The following is a 15,996-nucleotide window of genomic DNA, read 5'->3' as shown; positions in this document are numbered from 1 at the left end:
ATGGATCCTGAAAAACTGCTTCATCTTTGAGTGATGTTTCATTAGTTACAAAAGAAACGGGACAGATGTTGTCAAGTCCAGGTCTTGAACCTTGGTCCCCTGGTTGTAAAATGCGTCTCTTAACAATCTGTCATCTAATCCCACTAAAGCAAAAATGTAACTTTTTGTGAAAAGTAAAATTTCTTTGATGACAAGGAACCCACATGTGTCAATAAGATTATGACTGTGCTCTAACAAAAGCTATGCCATGGTCTCATTAGGATTATATTCCAATCAAATGTATGGTCTTCAATTGATTCATTAGCACACAATACCTTTTGTAACTGTGACAATGAATTTTCCTTGAGAACAGGCACACCTACTTAACCTCTGTGTCTCAGCTTATTGAGGTCAAAACCGTCTCTACTCAGGCCCCACATTGACCTGTCTTTGTTTAGAATGGTGGTATCAGCTCAGTAGGTTGAAACACTTGGGATGTGCTCAGCTGTCCTCACCAATATACCACCCAGATGGCCACTCTCAATGTTAACTTCCTATCAGCACTTGTGGCAACAAAGCACAAGGATGTGTCAATCACAGGCACCAGCGGGTTGCTGAGGCAGTAAATAGCAGGACTATTTGACTAGCAAGCGTAAATGTGACGTACTGTGACAGAGTAACTCGCTCTATGCCTTGCTGTGAACTTAATTCATAAATTGACTTTGTTCTTAGGAAACGTGCCACTCATATACTACAATTAAAGTCTTAGTAATATTTCATCTATTGTCTGTAACTATAATCACAAACCATCATGACCCTATTACCTTTCATGGATATTATTTGTTATCTTGCTGATTTGTCATTGTTGGCTCATTCTCCACAGTCTGATGTTAATGCAAATGATGCATTGCCACCATCAAAGATCGTTTACTTTGGTGTGACTCTTATCTTGTCACTGATGTAGCCCTAAGCAGTGCATTTTTCAGTGTGATGGTGGTAAAGCCATGTCAGCCACAGTGTGAAGGTTTTGCTGCTTGCCCCCCTTGTTATAACAACTCTAGGAGTCTTAAGGAATGTGGGTTTGTCCTGCAGTCCGTTACTACCCCCTCTCCCTCTCTGTCTCTGCCTTTCTCTCTGTCCCCTCCCCTCTCCCAAACAGGGCTTTTCCCTAACTTTTCTCTTTTTCTCACAAGGCTATAGTTCAATTTTGCTTTCTGGAGCACATATCCTGTCTCAAATTCCGACTCTGGGCTCCTCGACGCAAAGACACTCCAATTGTTGCAAGGTATTGTGCGCGTTAGTCATCTCAATCAGGTTATCAATGGCTGTGATTGTGACTATTGTTTCAAAATCCCGTTGTTTCACGGAGGATTATCTCTTTGTATGTATGTATGTATGTATGCTTAATAGACGTGAGTCAACTAATGGAATTCAAAATGCAAAAACGCGGATAAGTAGTTTGACATTTGTTTCTGAGCAGGTGACAGTAGGAAGTTGCAAATTTACCGGCTCTTCAAGAAAGTGCATGGAAATGAACCGTACGTGCGAGTCACGCTTTTACAGTTCGGTTGTTCGCCCTGCTAGACTTATCAGACAGTGGTTTTCCTGGCGAGTAAAGTGGAATCAAAACATGCTCTGAACTATTTCCCCAGCTGGGATTATCTGGAGTTTCAGATAGCCGGAGATGATGTTGCGTTTTCTCTCCATTCATAAAAGTTGCGGTGACATTGCAGAGCTCATTTCAGTGATGTTTTATTGGGATGAAGCATAATTGCCTTTATGTCAGCTTGCCAGATATCTTTAATGTCTGTTGTATTCCTTTTCGGTGGTAGATGGCACTTTTTATTTTATTTTATAGCGTATAGGAATCCTCGTGGACTTAAGTGTGTAATAGGTCCTCAAAAGTGAAATGTTACTTCATTGTGTTCCTTCATAAGAATGCGCAAACCATCGTACAATGCACGTTTTTTGTGAGTTTATAGAAGCCTAAAGCGGCTGAAAAAATGACATGTTGCGCTCAAATGATGCGGTGATACATTTTGAATGCAGGATGCATAATTTACTTGCGGTATTTTGACAGCACAGTTGGAGAAGACATTAAAGACGAGTACCCAGCGGTAATTGATCAGTCATTTCTTTTGTTCAGCAATGATCCCACCTCCATTTTCTCTGCAAGCTGTGAGAACTTTTTATGTCAAGTTTTGAGTGGAAAATGTTTTGTTCTTTAATTACTCAGACCTTAATTAAGCCTCACCATGGAGAATTTAACTCGTGGTTTACAACTGGAGTTTTAACAGGATACAAAAAAGAAGTTGTGTGAGGCTACGATAAACACATTTTAAACTTTTATTTGTGTTTTCCTTCCTAAAGAAAAGCATGACTTAGGGAACTATTGCAGTTGGTTATTCGAACAGCATGACCTATGTTTTAATATCTATATGTCCCTGTTGGTCTTAAAAATCACTTCTCTTTTTGCCTTTGTATCTATTGCTACATGCTCACAAGAGTTCATCTATCTTTCATCCATTTAAATTCATCTGAGCCAAGGGGATGTCAGTGACCATATTTATTTTCTTCCCTATGTCCAGCCCAGATATATAATATTGTTGGCCCCCTGGCTGCATAGCTGGAGGTTGGTTATGCTGAGGTTATGTATCACCAGGGGACCCACAGTTCACTCTTAAACCATTGGTCTATAATGAGGTGGAGAAAAGAAAATAAACCTCAGGGCTGTCCAGTTCACTTGGACTCTAGATGTTTTTCGATTTAATATACTTTAATGTAGTTAGGACATGCTTGTAAGACTATAGGCTACATATGGGGTTAGCAAATCCAATATAATTAGATTAAGGGCTTCATAAATCACATAATGAAAAATAACCAGAGTAGGCCTACTTTAATTGTATGCCTTGTATGACTAATTGGTCTATGCTAAAAATGTAATATCCTTATCCCTTTCGTCTTATTGTAACTGTGATGGAGAGAGATCATTATGAGATGATGGAGCAGCTTTACCTCACCATTTAACCTTCAACCCAATCCACCAACATCCCTTTAGTCTGTCTCTCTGGCTCCCTCTAGGTACAATTCAAGGATTTAAGGCTCCTTTTACCTTTAAAATTGCTGCAATCTTTATTTATGGTCCCTTTTCACATTTTGCATGAATGGTCGAATTTATGGCAGACTACAGATAAACATTAGAAAGTGATACGTTTATTTGTAAGGGAAATGTTTTTGTCCCTTTTTTTCATAGTTTTCAATCTATTTTCAATCGTTATTTGTATAGCACCAATTCATAACAAATGTTATTTCAAGATACTTTACAAAATGAGCAGGTCTAAACCATTAATCAAATAATTAAAATGAATCCTCCGTGAGCACAGCACTTGACAACATTTAGAAAAGTAGCAGTGCGGAAAAACTGCTTTTTAACAGGCAGAAACCTCGAGCAGAACCAGACTCATGTGAGTCCACTCAGTTCATTCAGTGCAGGTGTTTGAGTGATAAACCACTTTTGAGGCAGCTTTGAAGTGCAATATAATAAAACAGATTGATCTATTTCCTTGAATGTTATTTTTTTTATGATCCACATCCTATCACATGTGTTTTCTCTTTTGTCAATATAACCCCAAAGCATGTTGCAAAAAACAAAAAATCAAATTAGTGGATTTTTCCATTGCAAACCATTTTATTGGAGTTTTCTGGTCACATTATTTTTCCGAAGGTGGAAAACATAGAAATGATGAAGGGGACAATAGATTTTGGCAGTTAGATACCAGATTCCCAGGGAGGCTATTGGTATAAGAGGGTAGGCCCAATGTCTGCAGTTGCCAGACTATGTGGAAAGCTTGTCTAATTAAGTAGCTTTAACCAGATTACAATAACCAGAAAGTTTCTAATTTAAGTTTAGTAAAAAGTAGCCTAATTGCTAACATAAAGTGTAGTTCATGAAACTTATGTTAAAATAGTAAGCCAGGCACAAAATAATGGCTTGGCAAAATTGAAAAAAAAAAATGTGTCATGGAAACATTTGTAGACAGAAGTGGGCCTAATGAAAACATAAATTAATAAATTAAAAACGCTTGAAATGTTCGCATATCACATCAAATCTAGTTGAAGGGGTTAGCTTTAATAGTTGCAACACTTAGCTGGCATAAGGTAAAAGTCCTAGATAAACAGTTGAATGTTCTTATTTTAAAACAGGCAAATGGATGATACAGTTGAAGGATATAGATAAAAAAAAACTAAACAGATGAATAGGTCAAATACTGTAGTTTAGCTAGCATAGACTAAAGGAAACTGTCGAAGTTGATAAGTAGAATTAGTTAAAACAGATAAATAGTTCTTCAAATAGTAAACTAACGAGAGCTAGAATTCTGGATAAATGGTGGAAATGGTGCTGAGATATTGGGTAAGATATTAGAAATATTAGAAACGATTAGGCTGATTTAGCCTACTTTCTGCTTTGGTGTAGTAGGAAACATTTCAATGGGCTTCAAGTGCTTCTTTCATCTTGTTTCTTTCCCGTCTAGCCTCTACTTTGGAGTGCTCCCAAGGACTTGGTCTGGATCCAGTTAGATCCATCTACTCAATCTGGGTCCAAACGGAGAATATCGAACCAGAGAGTGAGTGGTGAAACAGAAGCGTTACGGTTTGAGGGATCGCCAGACTAACCAATGGGATCAGGGAAGTTGGCTCAGGTGCTGCTGGGATGGGCAGCGGTGTGCCTTTCAGCTGTCCATGTGGATGGTGTTCAAACTGGGGATGGACCATACCAAGCTAGCCGGTTCACCGGCACTGTTGACCAGAGAGAAGTGCAACGGGTTCGACGCCGTGGCCAGGAGACATTGAGAGGGTAGGGATAAGAATCTGTGTGTGTTTGTTGATGTGTATGTTTTGCTATATTATACCTATCATATGTTATATTGTGAATTAAGGAAATTGCATTACGTTTGGTTTTGCATACATAACTCAGAACATTAGTAGTTGTGTCTGGAGACAGTTTAAAATATGAAAGTCTCTCCCCTCTATGCTTGGCAGAAATCTTTGAACTGCTGTGCCTTCTGGGCTGAGGCCAAGCTCGTCTTATACCAAATTATTCTGCTGAATACTACCACATTGTTTTCTCAAAACAGCACATGTTCGACCTTAACAGGATGCTTGGCACACTGAAATCCCCAACTGTATTTACAGCAAATTGGTATTTTCATGGGAAAAGGGGAAAAAAAGCCCTACTTTCTATACATCTCATGATGAGATGATGACTGGAAAGCATGACCCAAATTCCACTGACTGTATTAGTTAAGCTGGAGAAAGTAGTTCAGGACTGATGTGGGGAGATTGCTTGCCCTAGAGTGTGTGTGGGTAAATATGATCTACCATGTAAGCATGTGTGTGTTTTTTAAGGTGTTGTTCATTTTAGTGTGTGTATAGGGGAAATATACAGAAGTGAACCACCGGGTGCACATCACCTCTCACCAGCTGTAACCCATCCCCCTCTCCGTAATTCTTCCTTGCAGTCCAACTGTGTTACCTAAACACCATGAATCTGGGTGTGGTGTATGTAAATGTAGCACAGAGTTCTCACTGTATATTTCACCACTTCTTGAAAAACAAAGGATGTTTTGTTGGGGCAGGTTTTCATGTCTGCATCAGTTATTCCAATCAGAGTCCCATCTGTCCCAACTTATGGTTCCCCTAGTGCCAAGCCACAGGAAATGAGGTATTCGTATCACTGGAGGGGGGTATGAAAAGGGGCATTTATTTCTCTGCTGTAGGTGACAAAGCTGCTGAAGGAATAACAGACGGCTGGAAAAGTGAAAGAAACAAAGAAAGCACATAAAAGATGAGAGTAAAGAAGAACAGCTAAAGTTAGATTCAGAAAGAATACACAAGTGTCAGTGGATTGTATTCAGTTGTGGCTTATTAATAGAACAGGGTAGAGTTCACACTGAGCCATGGAGCTAGTGTGTTTTCTCTAAAAGGATTTCCATTAAGAAGATTAAAATCCTGCTGTGTAAATATAGCCTCTCTTATCACTTGTATTAGTTTATATGGAAGGCGTATTGTATGATTAATAAAGCGTTCTTACTTTACATCAAGATGTATTCAAGAGGCGTTTTTCTACAAAAGTTTAAGCCTGCACAATGCTCTTTTACAGGAAGAGAGTCAAGCAGGAGACGTTTCACAATAGCATATTATTCCCCCCAAAACAGTATGTGATTTCATGAAAACATGTAACAAAAGCCTGCAGACTTTTTCCATTACATTGTTAAGTTCTGGAAACACTAATGTGCTAGGAATGAATGCTCTTTCAGTGACAGCTTTGTGTACTAAAGTTAATAGGTAATGAGATTACAGAGCATCTTTGAAGCTCATGGTATTTTAAGGCTACAGCTCTGTTTGTATGCCGGGCCTAAGGCCAGTTTGAGTACCACAAACCAGAGTTGTTTGACAAAATGTTCGACATCTTCTTGAAAGTTTTTTAGGTGTTCGCTGTTAACTGTCAGTTGAATTACAAAGCATTTGCCATGTGCCACAAAAGGCCTGGCCAAAGCAAATCGGCTTAATGTGTTGAATTTATTTTCAGTAACTGTTGAGGTTCAAAGGCTGGAAAAAAATCACAGTTGATCTGAAATCGGTCAAAATTAGTCATCTTCACGTGTCATCCAACCCCCCATGCTGGGCGAAGACATCACATTTGTTTTCAATGAAAGACAAATCTTTGTTAAACAGGAGTTGTTGGATTTTACTATTTCTCTGTCAACCCATAAAACTTGTAAACTTTGGCTTTTGTCTTGCATTGAACTGAATGGACTGTCAGTAACTTAGTATGGCTTTCACAGAGTCTCTGTGTGGGAGATGGAGGGAGGTTAGTTTAATGATGGTCATTATGCTGGCCTTGGGTTGGGGTGCTGTGTTTATTTGCTGGCTAGAACTCCATATCCCCTGGTCTGTCTCTGCTAGTGCCGAGTCTGATGCTGACTGACTCTGATTTATTGGCTACCACTGCAGCCTGGCATCTGTCCACTCAAGGGCGGTAACTGATCAAACCTGAGGCTGGCTGGCCGACCTGCTTTACTTGATGGCTGATTGACTGTCTGGTTAGTAATACAATAGAAAGAAAAGAGACTGATAATTATTTATTTCTAAAGGAGTTGAACAATTATAATTTAATGAAATGTATTGTATGTTGGAGTTGGAGAGTAATGCCAACCTCTTCTTCTCAAGCCACCCACATTATTAACTTAACCGAACTTGGCCAAGCTTCACCCAGCTCTGTCTTGGATGCTGACTGACTTGGCAGACTGGCATAGCAGGGAATTACATTGAGCCATTCATGTCCCTTCAAAGATAATGTCAATACCACCCCGATGGCCTGAATGGGGACTTGAGTTTACTGTCTGCCTTGTCTAATGCTTCATTTAAAAGGGAAAAATGTAATTTCCTGATTTTACAGGATGTCACAGGACAAACCTTCTTACTTCAAACAAACAGTTTAAGTGTTTTGGGGACAGAAGATGGAAAATGGACCTACAAAAAAAAAAGCTCATGAAGGATTTATATTTGGAATCAGTGAACATTTGCCAGTTTCCCTTTCTGTATTACGTGCATTAGGTTCCATTTTAGTTTTTTATGAGTCTGCATTTAATGCTGATTGTATGAGCTGGCTAAGACTTAGCCGTAAAGTTGGGATTATCTTGGACAGCTGATTGGCATGTGGTTTATTTCTAAAGCAGCTTCTACTTAATGTCTGACTGTATGAATCCATTCAGCAATCAGTTTAATTTCTTAATTTGACATTTGAAACTAACATTTTTGCAGTCATAAAGGCTTGTAGAGATCACGTGAGCTGATCCATTTTCAGATCTTTGGTTAATTTTCATTAACCTCCTATAAATCTGATGAATGGCAGGTTATTATAGCTCTAAAACACAAAAGTCAGCTTTCCTCAAATCCTTACAGAACAATCTTGGTTTTATTGAAGCAGAACTGATAAACAGATATCCTGTGTAGTGATTTTGTGGTAGACCACAGTTTAAGTTATTGTGCTATACAACTATTTCTCCTGATAACTTCCCACAAAACTTCAAAATTACATGATTTGCTTTCCGTTTTGTAAATGCCAATAATCACTCAGTCATTATCTTTCTCTAATTGCAGCTCAGTTTAAATTCTTTAAAGGCACGAGTCTCTCCATCTTTAAAGCCTGTCAGAGATGAAATACATCTACTACACTAAGCTTACAGCTGTAATCTTTTTTCTAGATTTAATATAACTGTTCCTTTTTTGTGAGATGACTCCTTTATTGTATTTCACAAAAAAGTTTTTCCCTTACAGTGATGAGATGCAAGTGAAGTATTCAAAAACTGTAAACAGTAAGCAGTGGTAACAACCAAAATGAACTACATAACTGCACACCACACTCTGTTATCATCCCAAGGCCTAGATCTGATCATAGATCTGATAATAGATCAATAGGCCCAGGTGTTGCTAGAGGCAGCCATACATAAGGGTTTAGCCACAGGGAGTCAGATACCAGACAGATGACCTTTAACCTCTGACCAGTACACTGACATACATACATACATACACAAACATAAACCCCTGACCTGAACCCCTGGAAACTGTGAACTTCTGCTCTCTGTCTTCATGGAAACAGGGCTGTCTGTAGTCATTTTGCATGCCTGCTCGCTGCTGACCTTCCTTGTATGTCAGTGAAGGCCGGCTGCATTGAACTGCCTTAACCCTTTAACCCTTGAGATTCCCGATGGTGAAGATGACTCTCAGGACAGCTAAAGTTATATAACGTGATCATTTTGTAGTTTGTAATTCAACAAGACACACTCTTTGCTTATAACCTGAAGGGAGAACAAACTATCTTTACAACGGAAAACCTGTGTCTGACAATTGCTCGAGTAATCTTTTAATATTATTTTTATTTTAATGACATGCACCATAAACAGATTATGAAACTTGATTAAAAAAAGATTTTTATGCAGTTATGGTTAATATAGTTTTTTTTTTTGGCCATGTCAGAAAATCTCTATCAAACTGACTCCCCCTTCCTCTAAACTCTGTCTACATTATCCTTGTTTCCGTCACTCTTCATATTTCCCCTTGGATGAGGTGGCAGCCATGTTCCTTTTATTGCAATTAATGGCAGTTAACGAGCGATCCACGACCCGGGAGGCGACTTCAAAGGCAGCGCCACGGCCACAGAAGAGTTAATCTCCTTTAGATTGAGCCCTGAGAACAGTAGGACATTTCAATATTGGGGAAAACTCCTGGGGCTTAAACTGCTGTTTTTTATGGCTGTCTTTCATTCTGTTTTACTTCAGTTCATCCTCTAAAGCCTCCTCTCTGTGATAGGGGACCAGGCACTGACCTAGAGGAAAGACTGAGGGAGTGGGGAGAGAAGAAGAATAACAAACTAGAGCTCCTCAGGGTCAGACCAGTGTAATCCTCCATATATTGACATCCTTAAGGTTTCAAACAGTGGAAAATTTGCAACGCTTTGAGGAGAAGTAGACCAGGGGAAGAGGTTGAGTTCACTGCTCATTAAGTTTTGGAATGCTGATGTCTCACATATGCATTTCTGAAGTTTTTTCAAAACTCTCTTTGGTTTGTGTATTTGACCCAGAAATCCAACCCCCACCAACGGTCCAGCCTCTTCTTGCTTATGCTGCCTTCTCCTTTGTTTCCATATATCAGTTTTCCGCTCCCACTTCTCCTCCTGCTTCCTTCTCTTCTTAACATAAAGTTGTTTTGCTTTCCCTCCCACTGATCCCCTGTTCCTGTCCCACCATCCTGTCTTCTCTCCCCCCACCCGCAATTCCACTTGAGCTCTTCACACTTTCTCTCCAAAACCAACCGTCATGTTTGAATCGCCCTTAGAACCCAATGCTCTTGTCCTTTCTCCCCTTCCTGTTTTATTTTTATCCTCCTTTTTTGTCTGCTAATGTCGCCTGTGTAAATGTCATCTCGTCTGCCTGCCCACCTGTTTATCTGTCTCTTTGTGCCATCTGGTAATGTGTTTGGAGGTGGTCATGCTCTCCATCCATCAGAGATTTAAACCCCAGCTGTCAACTCTCTGGGGAGGGAGACGAGGAGAGGAAGTTTCAAATATAAGGAACTTTAGAATTTCATAAGAGTTAATAGTTAATTTCCCACTTTGCTTCTATTGTTTAATCTAGACTTCAAACCATACACAAATCAGCACAAATACATTTGCTACATTTTAGTACCAAAATGATGGCAATATAGTTGATGTACAATCTAGTGACTCAAATGTTTAGTTGAACGTGATGTGCCATACCACTGAGCAGATAACTAAAGTAAAGTCTATCATGTGACTCTGGAGGGAGCTCTGCAAAGTCAGATCCTGATGAGAGTCATAATGATGTCATCGGGATTAACTTCAGTTCAGTCTTGGAAAACATCAGCTATGGCCGGACAATGATTTAGCCTCTGGAGGTTACGGCCAATATTTCTTCCACTCCAACTTCCAGTGCAGCCAGTAGATATCTGAATAACTGATACCAGATATCTGGGCCCAAACTTCCTCTTCAGTGCATTGGTCATGTTTACAGTCCCACTAGCAACCTGAGACAAGAGAATGGAGTTAGAGTGAAGAGATCACATCATGGCTGGATTTCGCTTTGAAAATGCAAAATTATGTAGGGGGTCATAGAGGAACCAAAAAAAATAGTCAACTCAGAAACCTGATTGGTCATTGGACTACAAAGAGATACTGTTCCTGTGACCAAAAATCTTCTCATATTCTGAATCTGTTTCTAGAAAAAAACAAGATTTAAAATTGAAACTTTGATTGTTTAAAAAAAAAAAACATGATTGTTGTACAATTTTTAATATGGCTAAACTTGATATATGAATTTAACAGGCAGTGAATGTCTTTTGAAAGAGAGTAATTATTGGAAATGTTAAACTAAGGATATTAAGTCTTCTTTTAATCTGTCTATCACAACTCCTAAAACTCTGTGGCAGTAAAATACGTATGCTGGGTATCCTTTTGAGTGCTTGATGAGTTGTTGTCTGATTTTACTGCTCCTTGGTCACAGTCAGAAAACACTGTGTAATCTAGCATGACTTTAAACAGTAATAAATAACATCCTGGGCTGGGGGTAGAAACTGCCTTGACCAAAAAGATGTGATCCCTGTGTTAAATGACTTTACCATGAGCATCTGGATCAGACTTTATCCCAATTTACCAAACTGTGGTCCCTTAGTCATGCCAACAGAAAATGCAAGAAACTAACCACCAACACAGATGACGACGGATAGACCCGTCATTATATGCTTCCAAAGGTCACTAAGGATATCATTAGTACCACCACATTGTTGGAATCACTTCAGCTTGTTAAACAGCTTGCAGGGATAAGCCTCGGCGTGGTTCACTTGAATTTACACTCTGAATCAAGCACACTTCTTTCTGGAAATGGGTTTTGTGATTAATGCAAGTTTAGCTTATAAATGTATGTTTTAAATAAACTGAGTTTTAAGTATAAGAAAAACTAAAGTGCTTTAAGCATTAGCTTGTAGCACAGCAGCCAAAGTCAGTCCCACTGCATGTTTATGACTGTGCTTGTGCATGTGTGAGCAGAGGGCAAGTCATCCTCAGATGTGGTATAGCCATCTCCTATGTGGAAAATGTGTGGCTAACCTGTCAAGCCAATCGACTGCTCCATAAGTTGTGATGAATCTTACATCTGTCAGACAGGGTCAAAGTTCTCTGCAGGCTGGGGCGATGAAGGGGGGCAGGCTTGGATACTTGCCAGAGAACAGGACAGCCAGTCATGGAATTTAGGAGAAAGTAGGACTTTATACATCCTCTCCCTGCAAGTTTTAATTCAGCCTTGAATAAAAACAAAACGCTTCTCCTCGTGCTGTAGGCCCCTCGCATTTCCTTTGCCTCCCGCCATTTCTGAAAACATCTCCATCCACCACCCGAGGAGGCTTTCTATCAAAGTTTGTTTCGTTTCTGAAAGCAGAGGCCTTGCAGGTCTAAGGCAGCCCAGTAAATAACTCATAGCTGTATCCTTTTTTTTAAAGGTTTTAACTAAAAATGTTTGGTAGGTCTTGATACATAGTGAGTTTGCTTGTTTTTGTCTCTGTCAGGCCCAATGTGTGCGGCTCTCGCTTCCATTCATACTGCTGTCCCGGCTGGAAGACTCTGCCGGGAGGGAACCAGTGTATCGTTCGTAAGTTCCTCCATCCTTAAATCCTCTTTCATATGACACCACAAATAAAAATGAATTAGATTTCAAAAATAGCCAAAGACATGAAAACTCCTACTCTTCGCTCAAAGTCCTCTTCTTCTCTCCAGCTATTTGCAGGAATTCATGTGGCGATGGCTTCTGCTCCAGACCAAACATGTGTTCCTGTTCGAGTGGCCAGCTCTCTCCCAGCTGTGGAGCAGCAGCAGGAGGTTAGTAACTGTGCCCTTATCACACACACACTGAAGTTTCATCATACCCATAATGCAAGATTTGTTTTGGTGCTAGCAAGCTATCTTGATAAATCAAAACACACAAGAGAAAAATCTCTTGTCTATTTCAGCAACTGCTTTTGTAATATTACTTTTCTGAAGTCTGATGCTGTTAAATTTTCCAAACTCTAATTGGCTATGAGCAATTCTTTTTGAAATAGCACTGCTAATTGTAGTATTTAATCTTCTGCTTTTTCACAGTTTAAACAAATGGGAATGTAATGTGTTATTTAATAATCATCATAGTTATGTTGGACTGACTAATGCTGGCTTTTCCCCCCAACAACTGTCATTATCCTAAGCTAAGCTTATTATTGGCTGATGGCTGCAGCTTTATCTTTGCTGGACAGATGTGATATCTGTTTGATTGAATCAGTGTGTCTCCCAAAAAACATAAACGCCATGTCTCTCTAACACTTGACCTACAGCAGATAACCATCAGTCCCATACAGTCAGAAAAATCCAGCACATCATTGTAGAGTGAAGGATAGAAATGGTTTATTTCCACTATTCTTCCAAATGACCCCGAGCCTGACTTCATTCCCCTGTGCTCACCGTGTTAAGTGGCCCAAACGACTGATGAAATGATAGCGCCTGTAACACCGAGCTGTTTTAGTTCCCACTCATCCAATTGCTCGGCTATTTTCCAGATGTTAGGGATCCACCCTTCTTTCATGGGAGCCAGAATAATACTGTTGCCAGTATAATAGTTGTGTATTGAGTCCCAGGCCTGCAGGTCATAGGGTTTGTCAGGATTAAAGCAGAGAGTCTGGCTGCCCGAGCTCAGTCTGCTGAGTTTAGTTACAGACCACTCAAGATGTGTGTGTGTTTGGAGTAGAGTCAAGTGAGATGTTTCAATGCATGTGTGTGAAATCACGTTTTCCTACTGAGATTAGTTCAGTGTGTGCAGGGTTTAAAATATGAAGTTAATACGTACTGTACATGCAGAAAAACATAGTTGTTAATAATGCAAAGTATGTGTCAACGTGTGTTTAAGAAGCGTGCAAAGTGTTCAGCTTCTCTGCGCTGGTTGGCAAAAGTCGGCTCGTCAGTCACGCCTGGCCCGTGCCAGACTCTTAACACATGCTCACATTCCAAAAAGCCTGCTAATACACATTTTATTTGCAACACTGACAGACATAGACACATAGATATGCACAGATGCTCATACTCTCATTTAAACAGATATGTTTTTTTTTTTTAAATATTGTTTACACTCATCACCTGGCTGTTATCAGGAGGCTCCCATCCAGACATAAGTAAATGTGACCATTAGGCAGAGGAAGGGCATGGGTCAGACGGAGGAAAAAAATGACCTTTGACCTGTATGTCAGGGGTACGCACAGATCTTTTGCAGAGTCAGGGCTTTGGCGAGAGCTGTAAAAATAATGTGCCTTAAGGACAGGCATGATGCAAGAAAGTTATTAAGTGATAACTTAGAATAAAAGCTCAGTAGAAACTCATCAGGCTCAGGCTGTGATTCTCAGCTTTTCTCAGAAATGTTTCGCTTGGCTTGTCGGTACATTCATAGGCAGTGGAGGGAAAGTAAACAACTGGCATACTGCAGGATCTGGATGATAGCTTTACTGTTATATTATAAGTAAATAAGGGATATATTTAAGACTGAATCAGTGCTAAAGACCTTCCTCTGACCTCTCTGGCAGCTTTCAGAAGGTGAGAGATGTCAAGCAGCTTTATGACCAGAGGTAACATACACCTATCAGTGAATGCTGTGGAATGACTCAAAGTTACTGTGGAGGTCTTTTTACTCAAAATTAAAAAAGTGCCATCTCTCATAATCTAAAGAATTACTTTAACTCTGCTAAACTTTGAAATGCAACTGACTGTGTGTTCACTGTCCTGGAAGTACACTCCTGAACTCTTCTGTGGGGAAATCTTTGATATTCTTGGATGAGATATTCCCTATCATTTTCTCTCCATTTGAGACTTGGTTATTAAGCTTTGTGTTGTGATTAAAGTCCCAATAGAGCCACACTTACTGTTTTAGGTATGTATTCAACATATTAATGAGCTAAAAATTGTTTTCTCAACATTATCTGTCTCAGAGGATTCAAGGCCTTGCCAGGAGAAGACAAACACTCCTCATTGGAGATCTTGTCTTCCAAATGTGTTAACTCCCAAATTTAGCTTTTGGAGAGATTCCACCTTTCCTCAGGATAATTCAATGCAGTTGGAAACAAATTGCAGCTCTAGGAGATCCATTTGGAAACGCCAATTTCATTTAATTATGCAGGCTAATTCTAGCACCCTGGTTTACTGGGTTAAAGTTAGCATATTTATGTCTCCGTCTTGTTTGTGGAATGCAGAGGTTTGAATAAATCAGCTACATGTTGAATGCTAAATGTAATCCACATCTCTGTGTTGTGTCCACACGGACAAAACATTTTTTTAGCCAATAAACAAGTCAGTGTTGCTTTGGGTAGCCTGGCAGAAGATTCATATTTCCTGAAGTAGAAAAAAACAAAACCTTTTCGAGAGACAATGTTGCGTTGTAACTGCTCGTTTGGCAATAACCTGGAGTTACACGCCAGTTTCCAGACAACAAGGGTTCAAGCTGTAAGTCAACCTTGTAATAAACCCGCCAGCAGTTTTGGGCAGAGCAGCTGTGCTCAGTATCGTACAGGGTCATCTTTATAACCTTGTCTTCCCATAACCATAATTACTAAATTATTACGACTGACGTTTGTTCCCTAATGTTGAGAAACAGCTGTCCCTAGACTGACAGGCTTCCACTGGCTGTTCAGGGAAAGCAGAGAGAGTCAGTTTTAATTAGAAACGTTGTCGCTTCTGATCTTTGTCGCTTTTGACCATAAAGTTTTCTAGCAAAAGAAGCTCTAATGTGCCAGTTGAATTGATGATGTGTTTGAGGTACAGAATTCCCTGAGCTGAAACAAATGAACTGTGACTTTCCTAGAATGGAAAGAAACCTTTGCATTTGACTCTCAAGCTGCGTCTACAGCATCTCATGCAGCTTTCTGTTTCACTGCATCATCCATCCATGCTGAAAGTATGGCTGACTTGTCACTGGTCCCTTGGGTGTGTGTAAATCAGGACAAAAAAACAGCTTTAAAGCTCTTCAGTTTTCCATCAGACACACGTGTACCTGCACAAACACAGACACACACATACACACACAAACCTGGCCTTCCTGTGTTTCGCAGCCCCTCGTAAAAAACACCCAGATGTGAGCAGCTCACCAACGACACTAACGGAATACAGAGGTGCATTGTGGTCCACAGACCTTCACCCAGCTTGACGCCTGAAAGATTTAGACACACACACACATATGCGCATGCATGCACAGACACTTTCATTTACACATACATACAAATCCCCAAACCCTGCATGTTGCTTTGCAGGTGCAGTTCTCCAGGCACAGGTCATTAGGTCATTTCTCCACCTGTGGGGGATGAAGTGTCATTAGTAGGGGGAGTGAAGGGTGAAGCTTCCCAGTGAGGTCATCTCCTTCCATCTCTAAAAGTGTTTGT

At 40.0% G+C, this 15,996-nt stretch overlaps 1 protein-coding gene across 1 annotated transcript in view; it reads left to right on the top strand.

The window, feature by feature from the left end:
• Positions 1-1,128: 1,128 nt before the first annotated feature.
• The window catches only part of fbn2b (fibrillin 2b), a 61,363-nt gene continuing 46,495 nt past the window's right edge, over positions 1,129-15,996 (top strand). The window contains exons 1-4 of the mRNA XM_020639001.2: positions 1,129-1,264; positions 4,512-4,834; positions 12,118-12,200; positions 12,326-12,427. Of these exons, the coding sequence (XP_020494657.2) occupies positions 4,656-4,834; positions 12,118-12,200; positions 12,326-12,427 (364 nt within the window). The 5' untranslated portion in view covers positions 1,129-1,264; positions 4,512-4,655. The remainder of the gene's footprint in view (positions 1,265-4,511; positions 4,835-12,117; positions 12,201-12,325; positions 12,428-15,996) is intronic.

This window comes from Labrus bergylta, chromosome 6, assembly GCF_963930695.1.
Source record: "Labrus bergylta chromosome 6, fLabBer1.1, whole genome shotgun sequence".
Taxonomy (NCBI): Eukaryota; Metazoa; Chordata; class Actinopteri; order Labriformes; family Labridae; genus Labrus; species Labrus bergylta.
The sequence above is the reverse complement of the archived record's forward strand: the minus strand, read 5'-3'. Positions and strand labels throughout refer to the sequence as shown.